We start from the raw sequence: 11,342 nt of genomic DNA, 5'->3' as shown, positions 1-11,342 counted from the left end.
ACTTGCCAAGCAAGCGCTTATTCTACTAAGCTATCTCCCCGGCCCCCTTGCCCAGTGATACTGAAACCTTACATCTGTAATCAATTTCACTTGCCTCACAGAGAACCCTGTTTTTTGTTTTGTTATTTCTGGTGCTAGGAACTGAACCTAGGCCCTGAGCTATACTCCTTGTATCTGGAAGATGCTTCTTGAGGTGAGGCCAAGCCCTTCCTCTTGGGACTCTTCTGCCCATCATGCCCAGCAGAGGATGCAGACATCTCCATGTTCAGGGAAACCCAGCTCTCCAAAGCCCCTCTAGGAAGATACAGGCTCTTGCTGATATGCTGCCCGCCTGCACACCACCGTCCAGTGGCCACAAGTGGCCCCTCAACAAGCACCAATGCAGCAAGATCAGAGCTGGAGGTGACACGACATAGGCTCCACATCTACTATGGGCCACCTACAACTCAGGGTCTGCTTGAGAAAGAAAAATGGCTATGTAGGCCTTCAGATGAGGCTCGGGAAGCCCAGCACGGGACAGCTGGACATGGCAGATGGGGCGGGCCTGGTAGCAAGTTGGTACCTAAGACAGGAAAAAGGAAAAACAGAGAAGGTGACTGGCCGCTGAGAGGAAAACCCAGGGCGCACAGGTAGGAGGAGGTACCTGTAGGCTAGGCCAGGAGAGGAGAGGGCAGAGGGACAGGGGAGTGACCACTCCAGGGTAGTCTGACAGCAACTCTGCATCTGAAGCTCTGGTTTACCAAAGACGTGATGTTCTCTGTTAGGCCTGCTGTGGCACACAGACAGGCTGAGCACCTCATGTCCCCGAGGTTACCACACTCATGGTGAGCTATACAATGTGGTTACAGTTGCCCTCACAGCTCACCAATCCCATGGGAGATGCCAACAATATGTCCACATCACACCTGCTGACCATGCCACCTACTCCTCCTGACAACCACCAAGGCCTTCACTATTCAGAAAGAAAGTGTGGGCCTAGCTGCCAGGAGCACACCCTACAAGCCTGTGGGCTCGATGGGCCTCAGGTACCTTGCTGCACCTCCGTCCCTACAAGATCAGCAGGGCCTGGCCCTAATGGCAGAAAGCACCTAGGCCAAGGACCAGAAGAGCAATGAGACAGACCAGTTTGACACAAAACTCAGAACAAACATGGACTCGCTAGTGACAAATACGAGAGAATGGGCTCAGGGACCTGCAGTCTAGGCAAAGACCACTCTGGCGACTGGCCTGCTGTGGAGAATCCTGAGAAGTGAGTGAGGTCACAGGTGGCCATCAGATGTCCTCTGGTGTCCTGGAATGGTTTAAGTATTAAAAATTGCTGGTATCAACACCTCTCTAAACAGTGTCAACTCGGGGGACCACCCTGGAGATGTTATAGCACATTTCTGTCTCTGCAGTGCAAGCTGTGCCCACTCAGAAGTAACCATGCCCCAGCGTTCTAGTGACCATTCCTGGGCAGAAAATACCATGTGGCTCCAAGGGTAGCATGGTGGATTAACTAATGGTCAACTTGTAACACCTAGCTGAAGTGAATCAGTGTGGTGTTGAGTGTGGAAGGCCCACACGAAGATTCCTTAACAGCACAGTTAAGGTGTGGGCTCGCCTACAATCCAAAAACATACAGGCAGGGTCACAGCACAGACCACGTGACAACAGTGTAAAAAGAGAACTGGAATCTGGATGTGCTGGTGCATACCTATAATCCTAGCACTTGGGAGGCTGAGGCAGGAGGATTGCTGTGAGTTCCAGGCCAGCATGGACTACACAGTGAGTTCAAGGCCAATTTACATAGTAAGGTCCTGTCTCAGAAAAACAAAACAAAACTGGAGGGGGAGACGTATGCTGTTGACTCTCCTGGAGAAGCTGGCCGCACTGGCTCTGCTGGTGCGAGCCCAGCTGCTCTCACTGCTGGAGGGGCTCAGGTCTACACTATCACTGAGGACGGCTGGGGTGCTCTTCAGGGGAGCGCTGGCTCTTACCTTGAGCATCGCTTCGTGGCTCCAGTGCAGATCGCTCAGCCTGCAGCTGGCACAGATCCTTCATCCCACTGGCACAGACTTTCTGGCTTCCACCACTGACCTTTGGGCCTTCCCTGTGCAGACCCTTGATATAGACTACAGACTTGCATGAGACATTACCATGGGGTCCAATTCTTCAGCTGGACTCATGCAGGACATTGCCAAAGGATCTAGGCCCTCAGCTGGATTCTCTGGGTCTCTAGTGTATGAACAGATCTCCTGCTTTCTTTTGCATTTGATTCTTTGGGTGAATACTATAAAATAATCCTATAGATTATTGAATTGTGTGCCCTGTATTAAATTGTTTTTCTTGTAAACCCTGACTACAATAGGTAGCTGTGGCAGCAGATGCCTCAGATACACAAGGGGGAGGCAAGGGGCCCTGGCAGCCTGAGACACCCCACCCTCCATGCCAGGCACCTATTACCTCTTGGTGTTATAAGCTGTGTCCTGAGGTGTTTCTTCCAGGAGAGTCACATAGCCCAGTGCACAGGTGAGGATGAACAGCACAGTTAAGGTGTGGGCTCGCCTACAATCCAAAAACACACAGGCAGGGTCAGAGCACAGACCACGTGACAAGTTCTTCTGTGATATGTGACACACACCAAATCACCCTGTCCAGGAGAGGGTCCTGACTAAACGACAGAGTCCTGTGCATTCTTGCTCACAGCATGGACAGAAGTCAACATCAGTCAAAGCCTGTTTTATTTATTTGTGTGTGTGTGTGTGTGTGTGTGTGTGTGTGTTTGTATTTTTAGTACAAAGTCTCATTATATAGATGGAAGTCTGTAGTGATTCTCGTTTTCAGCCTCCCAAGAGCTGGGATTACAGGCCTGCGACACCACCAGCCCAGTTTCAATCACCTTCTCAGCATGCCCTGCGGCAGGGCCAGCACAGTACCAGGCCACTGCGCTCTGCCTAAGCAGGCACCTTAGTCTGCTGAGCTATCTGGCCCGCTAAAGCCTGTTTTAAAAGGGACTTCAACACTTTCATTTTTGCTTGCTTTTTCCAATATTAGTTTTCATTAACAGTGATCTTGTAGCTTCTCAAGTGGTCAACCGGCCACAGCAGCTCTGATCATCCAATGAGCCCAAGAGAAAACAGAGACTTTTGAGTTCTATAAAAATGCAGGTTTAGGGCTGGTGAGATGGCTCAGTGGTCTAAAGCACCTACTTAGAACAAGCTTAGCAAAGCACAGGGACCGCGGTTCAATCCCCCAGCACCACATGCCAGCCAGCCCCGCCCCCTGGTGGACTGAGCTGGCCACACACAAATAAATAAATAAAATTATTTAAAAAATGGTCATTCATCTGTATCCCCTTTAAAAAAAAAATATGCAGGTTTAGGGGCCGGGGAGATGGCTCAGCAGAATAAGCGCTTCACTGGCAAGCGCAAGGGCCTTAGTTCAATCCCCGGTTCTGCAAAAAAATAAAAAATAAAAATGCAGATTTAGCTGGATGTGGTAGCACAGGCCTGTAATGCCGGAACTCTACAAGCTGAAGCATGAGTGTCCTGAGGCCAAGGTTGGCTTGGGTTACCCAGTAAGCTTGAGCCTAGCATGAACATGAGACTCTGCCTTAACATCCTCCTCCAAGAAAACCCCACAAAGGTCATGTACGCCCATAATGTCAACACTCTGGGAGGCTGAAGCAGGAGGATCACAAGTTCAAGCTAGTCTGGGCAATTTAACAACTTTGTAGAACCCTATCTCAAAAAATACAAAGGGCTAGGGATATAGTCCAGTGCAAAGGACTGGGTTCAATTCCCAGCAATGCAAAACAAACAAAGAAACAGGTAGAAAATAAATAACTCTTTGCCCTTTGATATAAATATCCATCCTGTCATTTAAAAAGTCACCGAGAGGGGCCGGGGAGATGGCTCAGTAGAATAAGCACCTACCTGGCAAACACAAGGGTCCGCTGACCATGCCACCTACTCCTCCTGACAATCACCAAGGCCTTCACTATTCAGAAAGAAAGTGCGGGCCTAGAGCTGCCATGAGCACATTGCCATGAGTTCAATCCCCGGTTCCGCAAAAAAAAAAAAAGTCACTGGTCCCTTTGGGCCTGATGAGACAGAAACAGGTGAGGATGCCCCAGCTCTGTACTGTACACGAGGAGGACAGTAGGTCAGGGCACCAGCACATCAGGCTTACAGCAGGACGGACTTTAGGACTACAAAAGTGCTGCTGGAAAGAAAAGCCATCGCATTGTCCTTGGCCTGCACACAGTGTATAGGCAGCCACATACATGTGGAAACAACTGACTCCTGAGGTGCACATCCCTGCCCCACCCTGGGTGCCAGATGTGCGCAGAAACATCTCTTTGCACCTTCCCCATTTGCGATGCAATGCCCAGGCAGATGCAGTGAAGGTCTGGGTCCCATGGTCAGGCCCAGGTCTGGTTACTCTACAAGGGAGAGAGCACAAGGACTGGCTCCCTTCCAGGAGTGAAAAATATCCAGCTGAGTTTCTTTAGAGACAACCACATTCAACATGCTGAGAGGTAGGGAAGGAAGCCTGTCAAGACCAATAAGGAAAGCATGAAGGCATAGCCAAGAAAGGGTCTGGCTTGCCTTTAGCCTGCAAGAGGTTTCCGGGCTGTGACACTGCCCTTCTGGCCTTCTGGCCAGCAAGACCAAAAGGACATCAACTGGCCAGTCATACTTCCTAGGTGTGGGCAAAGCTGTGAAAAGTCCTAATATATAGGAGCTCAGGAAGACATATGCTGGAAGCTGGGATACCTAAGATCACCCAGATAGTCCTGAGTTATAGAGAAAGCACTGGAGCACTGAGTTCTAAGATATAAGATACAATTCACAAAGTGTTCAAATCTCACCCCGGTGGGAGCTGGTTAGCAAGTGTGGACACCCACAGTACTTTATTATTTTCCACCCATAGGACAATGTTCACACGTCTCTCCAGAGTGAGGGTCTGCAAGGCTCTTCAGTGTGTCTGAGTATGTAGTCCTAACACTCCCAGAGCCTCCCTGATGGACAGCACATGCACAAGAACACTACGAATGGCAGAAGACCCAAACTGCAGGCCCTGTGCCTGACAAGTAGTTAACAAAACCCAAAACTTTTGCACCTATCAATTGTCACTGGCTCCAAAGAAGCCCAACTGTCTTTGAAAATAAAAAGTCCAAATACTAGGTTTTGAATCACACAAAAGTTCCCTTTGGCTGGTCAAGATGGTACACACCTGTTATCCCAGGACTTTGGGAGGCTAGGCAGAAAGGCCACAAGTTTGAGACCCACTTAGGCAACTTATCTAGACCCTGTCCCAAAATAAAAAGCAAAAAGGGTTGGGAATGGAGCTCAGTGTGAATGTCCTGGGTCCAATGCCCAGCACTGAAAGTGTTGCAGTGTGCCACTGTGGTGGCACAGAGGATGGAAAGACTACAGTCGTTGGGAGGTGAGACTTGCTTTGCCACTGAGAGGCCCAAAGGGGCCATCTCAATCATGAGCACTCAGTGTTAGAGACACTGCCACAGGCAGCACCAAAGCCAAGAACTCTTTGCTTTTTATTTAGAGTATCACAAGAGAAAAACAGAAGGAAGGGGGCTGGTGAGATGGCTCAGTGGTCTAAAGCACCTACTTAGAACAAGCTAAGCCAAGCAAAGCACAGGGACGGCGGTTCAATCCCCCAGCACCACATGCCAGCCAGCCCCGCCCCCTGGTGGGCTGAGCTGGCCACACCCACACACACCCACACACACCCACACAAATAAATAAATTAAAAAACAACAACAACAACAACAACAAAAAAAAAAAAACCAGAAGGAAGGCAGTTTGGGCAGGGGCTGTCTCAAGGCTGGGCAGTTCATTGAGGAAAAGGAAGGACAATGCTCAAGACACATATGCCTCACTCCTAAGAGAGCCTGCATGCTTTTGCCCTGCAGCTTAACCATCTAGTCCTCAGCCGAGTTCCCCACACTAAAGAATAAGTTTCTCTTGTTAATCTTGGAACTTAAAGTCATTTCTACAAACATTCACTTCTTTAGATTCATCGGCGGTGGGGGCAGTGAGTGCTTGAGATAGGGTCTTACCATTAAGCAGGCCAGGCTGGTCTCAAACTTGTCATGCAGCCCAAATCAGGCCTCAAACTCAAAATCCTCCTTCCTCAGCCTCCCAAGTGTTGGGATAACAGGTCATCAATGGCTCTTAGATTCATCTTTATGTCATGCTAACTTTTGTAACATCCACTATTACGATTCTATAAACCACAGGCTGAGGACATAGCTCCGTACAGAGCACTTGTGTACCATGCAAGAGACACTGGGTTTGATTCCCCAGGATCACAAAATGAAAAATAAATGTCTAGGGGGCTGGAGAGATGGCTCAGTGGTCTAAAGCACCTACTTAGAACAAGCTTGGCAAAGCACAGCGACCGCGGTTCAATCCCCCAGCACCACATGCCTGCCAGCCCTGCCCCCTGGTGGGCTGAGCTGGCCGCACACACACCACACACTCTCTCTCTCTCTCTCTCTCTCTCTCTCTCTCTCTCAAATAAATAAAAAAAATTAAAAAAAAAAAAAAGAAAAATAAATGTCTAAAACACAAAATAGGGGGCCGGGGAGATGGCTCAGTGGAATACGTGCTTCCCTGGCAAGTGCAAGGGCCTGAGTTCAATCCCCGGTTCCACAAAAAAAAAAAAAAAAAAAAAAAAAAAAAAAAAGTTTTAACAATCCTGGCACAGCAAAGCTGTAACGACTTAATCAGAAGGGGTCTGGCAGCATGGCTCTGCAGGGAGCGTAAGTCCATTTTACCAGGCAAGCACCTGGCCACCTCCGTGAGAAATCATAAAGCTCTCCCACCCCAGACACAGCAAGGACCTGCCCCATGCTCCTCTGCAATGAGGTTGGGGAAAGGGAAGCCACCTGTCCAGGCCACATCCTTCTGGAAAGCCTTCTGACCGCCCCCCCCCCCCCAAGCTCTGCTACCACAGGTATCTGTGTCCCAAGCACTCACTGTGGGCAAAGCCCAAGAGCCTCTAGTCTGCTTTTGGAAACCAGCACAGGCCTTTGTTGGAGCTGGGAGAGGACTATGCCCTGACTTGTGCTACTTCTCACTCTCCCTTCAGCCAGCACCTTCTGTGCCTTCTCAAGTTTAAGGCTATGCCAAAGGCTAAATTCTTTAGTTCTGTACTGTGCACTCTAAATGCTAAAAGCATCCAGTAGGGGTCTCCAAAATATGTGCTGGATGGGTGGTTCAAAAAACAAATAATGAATGTAAAACATGGAAAGTGAGGGGTGCTAAGTGATGTGTTTAGGAGGACAGTGGCTCCTTCTTGCCTGAGGGGCTTGGCAGGACATAGGATGACAAGGCCCTGAAGGTCAGACACTTCACAGGACACCAGCTCTGTGACCATACCCCGCTGACCTGAGGCACCCCTGCCTTCTCCTCTATGGCTCCACAGCCACCAGCATATTTCCCAAAGCAGTGCTGGCGGACCATAGTCAAGGGGTTGGTGCTGACAAAGTTCCAGACAAGGACTGTCCCCCATCCCACCGAGTCTTCCCTCCACTTGACCATATTTCTCCAGAGCTTCAACTGTCACTCCCAATTGCTCACCAGAGATATAAGCCATATCAGGACAAGGTCCCGCAGAAATCTGGAACCTATCCCTGAAACGTCCAGTTCCTCCAGTACCAAGCTCTCCCTCTCTCCATAATCAAATGCTCTCTGTCAAGGTCACAGCTCAGTTCTCTTAGAGCTGTTTTCTCTTTCCTGGGGGTATGCTCCATCTCTGTGTACTTTCCTGGGCCCCCAGTGTAGCTCAGCGGAATGGGGACTGGAACTTAAAGCAAAGAAGGGTAAAGTCCTTCTTCCCCTGACCCATACTTTCTGGTCTACGGGTTCTCCTTTCTCACAAATGAGAAAAGGTAAAGGGCTAGCCCAAGGTCATAAGAAGCACACCTGGGAACTGTCATCCAGGGCTCCTCCAGGGTTCTGAAACCCGGACCCGCAGTCCCCACTGAACCTCGGTCACTGCCTCACTAAAGGTACAGCAAGCAGCCTGAACTGCACCCAAGGCCTGGCCAGGGTCAAGTTGTGCAGCGGGGATGGGGAGACAGACGGACGGACCGACTGATTAGAGCAGGGGTTCGATCCGTAGCGCTGCACAAACCTTGACACGTAGCGCGATGCCACGCTCACCCCACCGGTTCAGGCCACTGGACGGGAGAAGCACACGAATTCCAGCGGCCAGTCAGGCGCTTCCCGGAGTGGAAACGCGAGGGGCAAGAACATCGGATGGCAAGGCCAGGAAAGCCTCCCAGAGGTCGTTCCAAGACGCGGAGAAATGCACCCGACCGACCCCCAGGGGCCTCCCGTGGCCTGCCCGTGGCAGAGAGACCTGGGCCGGTCCCGGCCCCCAGGCCAGTCTCCAGACCAGCCCCCCCCAGCCCTCACCAGAAGAAGGTGTTGGTGCCGTCGTCGTAGACCTCAGACTCAGTACTGCGGCGGCCCTCGGGCCGCGGAGACCCGGGCCGCCAGCACCCAACGGCCCTGCGCTCGCCCCTCCGCATGGCGGCAGGCCGCACCGACTAGCAGGCGGTGCGCGGGCAGGGGTCGCGACGTCGTCCTGGGGGGTCTCTGCAGAGAGGGGCGGGACTGCAGGGCATTGTGGGACTGGTAACGCGCGACCGAGCCGCGCGGCACGCTGGGCGCCGGGCGCAGGGCCTGCCGGGAAGGACGCTGCCCGGTCGCTAGGTGACCGCCAGGTTGGGGCGCTGAGGGTGATGGTGGTGGTGGTGGTGGTAGCTGCTGGTCAGTCTGTGCTGCGCAAACTTCCTACCTTTGGTCGGTTCCCACTGTTAACACAGTCCGGGCGCCAAAATAAAATAAAATAACATGAAAAAAAAAAAAAAAAAGAACATAAAAGGACCAGACAGAGTAACCTTGAAAGACAACTTCGCAGTTCTTCAAAGGGTTGAATAGAGTTTGCCTACATCCCTGGCCGCCAGAGAGACGCCGACACGGTCCAGGAGCTAGGCGACTAGGCTGGGATCCCGAGACACCGCGACCAAGCCCACTGCCCGTGCAGGGTAGTGCCGTGCACACAGAAGTGGTGTGTCCCGGGGGTGATACTATGGCTCCTCGCAATGTAGGTACTGAGAATGTGTAGGTAGGGTCCCCCGGAAAAGACTCCGTATTGCAAGGCCACTTGTTAGGAAACGTCCGTGCGGATGAGTGTTACCAGAAGCTGCGCAGCAGAAAAGTATCTGCTCCTTTGGGGTGCCGAAAAAGGTTTAAAGTCTCAACCTGAAGGGAAAAAAGGGAAAGAAAGAAAGAAAGAAAGAAAGAAAGAAAGAAAGAAAGAAAGAAAGAAAGAAAGAGAAAACCGGTCTGTTTTGAAGAGTGGGGACTCGTCTGTCACAGGCTTCCCTGGTCTGTGCTTCAGTGATAATGGAAATTAAGACTGAGACATTTAGCAAGAATTTACAAGGAAAAATAATTTCAATTGAAAAGTAGGAGAAAGTGAAGGGAGTAGAGCACACCTCAAGCAGAGACCAAGCGGCCCCCAAACAAACTGTGCGTGCTGCGGAAGGGACCACATAGTGCCCTAACAAAGGAAAGTAAAAGAAAATAAGGAAGGGTCTTTAGTGAAGAACAGAAAGGACAGAGGTTGGAAGAGAAAAAGTCCAGCTTTACAGGGTACTGTGAAAGACTGGGGTCTCGTTGATCATGACTTCATCTTTGATTTCCTAATTCTAGAAAAATCTCTGGCTTGGGGGGCCATTCTGTTTCCATGACATGACTGTTTCTGCTCATGGAGTCTCAGGCCTGTAAGGCTTTGCTGGAACCCAAGGTACCACAGGTTTGGAACAGTGGAGACTTCTGGATGTGATTGAATGTCCCTGCAAATCTTTACCTTGTGCAATCCCAGCATTTGGAAGGTAGATGAAGGATCTGGGTTTAAGACCAGCCTAGGCATCTGAAATGAACAGACAAATTTCAAATGAAGAAGTAGAAAGAGAAAATAAATATTTGGAAAACTGTTCAACATCACTGGTCATTTGAGAGATACAAATTAAAACAATGCTGAGATTCTATCTCACTCCAGAAAAAATGACTATTATCAAGAAATCAACCATGACAAAATGCTGGTGGGGTTGTTGAAAAAAAAAAAAAAAAGGATCCCTTCTCCACTGTTGGTGAGAATGTAGCCTGGTGCAACTACTGTGGAAATCAGTGTGGAGATTCCTCAAAAAACTAAAATTAGAGGTCCCATTTGACCCAGCTATTCTTTTTCCTGGTATCTCCTGAAAAAATTAAAAACATCATAGCACAGTGGTATATGCATATCCATGTTTATAGCAGCATAATTTGTAATAGCTAAATCTTGAAAACAGGCCAAATGTCCATCAATTAATGAATGGAAAAAGAAGATGTGCTTTTTTCATACAATGGAGTACTAATCTGCCATAAAGAAGGATAAACTTGAGACATTCCTAGGTGAATGGATACACCTCGAGACCATCATCTTAAATGTAAATATCACATTATTTCTCTGGTATGAGAAACCAAAAGTGTAAGGACAAAAATGTATAATAAAAGGCCAGCCAAATAGCTCAGCAGATTAAAGCGCCTGCAAACAGGTGCAGGGGCCGGGGATTTGATCCCCAGGCCTGCTGTGCCGGCCTCACCCCCAGGGTGCACTGAGATGGTGATTGAGACTGGGTGCAGTGGTGCGGCTGTAATCCCAGCTCTTGGGAGGCTGTAAACAGGCAGATCACTACGAGCCTGATCTAGTAGTGAGACCCTGAACACCCTGTAGATTGTTCCCTAAAATACAAAAACAAAAAACAACAACAACAAAAACCCTTATAGTAGATACTGGGAAATGGGAAGAAAATGTTCAAATGAGAGGATAACAAGGGAGGAGGAAGGGAGAAGGAAAAAGAGACAAGAAAAAAAGAGGATAGAAGGAAAAATGGAAACAATTTTTGTAAATAAGAGGAAAAAGGGTTGCAGGAAGCAGAGGGGGATTGGAAAACAGTGAGATGTATCATGTGCAGGTACAAATTACCTATGATGAATGTGATCATTATGCATGTCTAAATGTATCCTCCGGGCTGGGGAGATGGCTCAGGGGAATAAGCATTTCCCTGGCAAGCGCAAAGGCCCGAGTTCAATCCCCGGTTCCGCAAAAAAAAAAAAAAAAAAAAGAATGTATCCTCCCCCCACCAAAAAAAAAAAAAAAGGACAAGCTTGGGCTATAGGGTGAGTCCAAAGCAAGATCCTGTTTCACAAAACCACAACAAGGAACACATTTAAAAAAAAATGCCCTCAGTCTTGAAGAAGGATGAACTAGGTTAT

General features: G+C 49.4%; 1 protein-coding gene across 1 annotated transcript in view; it reads right to left on the bottom strand.

Annotated features, from left to right (window-relative positions):
- Ptdss2 (phosphatidylserine synthase 2) overlaps positions 1-8,690 on the bottom strand; it is a 29,315-nt gene extending 20,625 nt beyond the window's left edge. Inside the window, exons 1-2 of the mRNA XM_004638032.2 lie at positions 8,433-8,690; positions 2,446-2,547 (exon numbers count right to left, since the gene is read on the bottom strand). Of these exons, the coding sequence (XP_004638089.1) occupies positions 2,446-2,547; positions 8,433-8,548 (218 nt within the window). The 5' untranslated portion in view covers positions 8,549-8,690. The remainder of the gene's footprint in view (positions 1-2,445; positions 2,548-8,432) is intronic.
- Between the last annotated feature and the right edge of the window lie 2,652 nt (positions 8,691-11,342).

Source organism: Octodon degus, unplaced genomic scaffold (genome assembly GCF_000260255.1).
Source record: "Octodon degus isolate 3935 unplaced genomic scaffold, OctDeg1.0 scaffold00093, whole genome shotgun sequence".
Taxonomy (NCBI): Eukaryota; Metazoa; Chordata; class Mammalia; order Rodentia; family Octodontidae; genus Octodon; species Octodon degus.
Note: the sequence above shows the minus strand (reverse complement) of the source record. Positions and strands in the feature narration are given on the sequence as shown.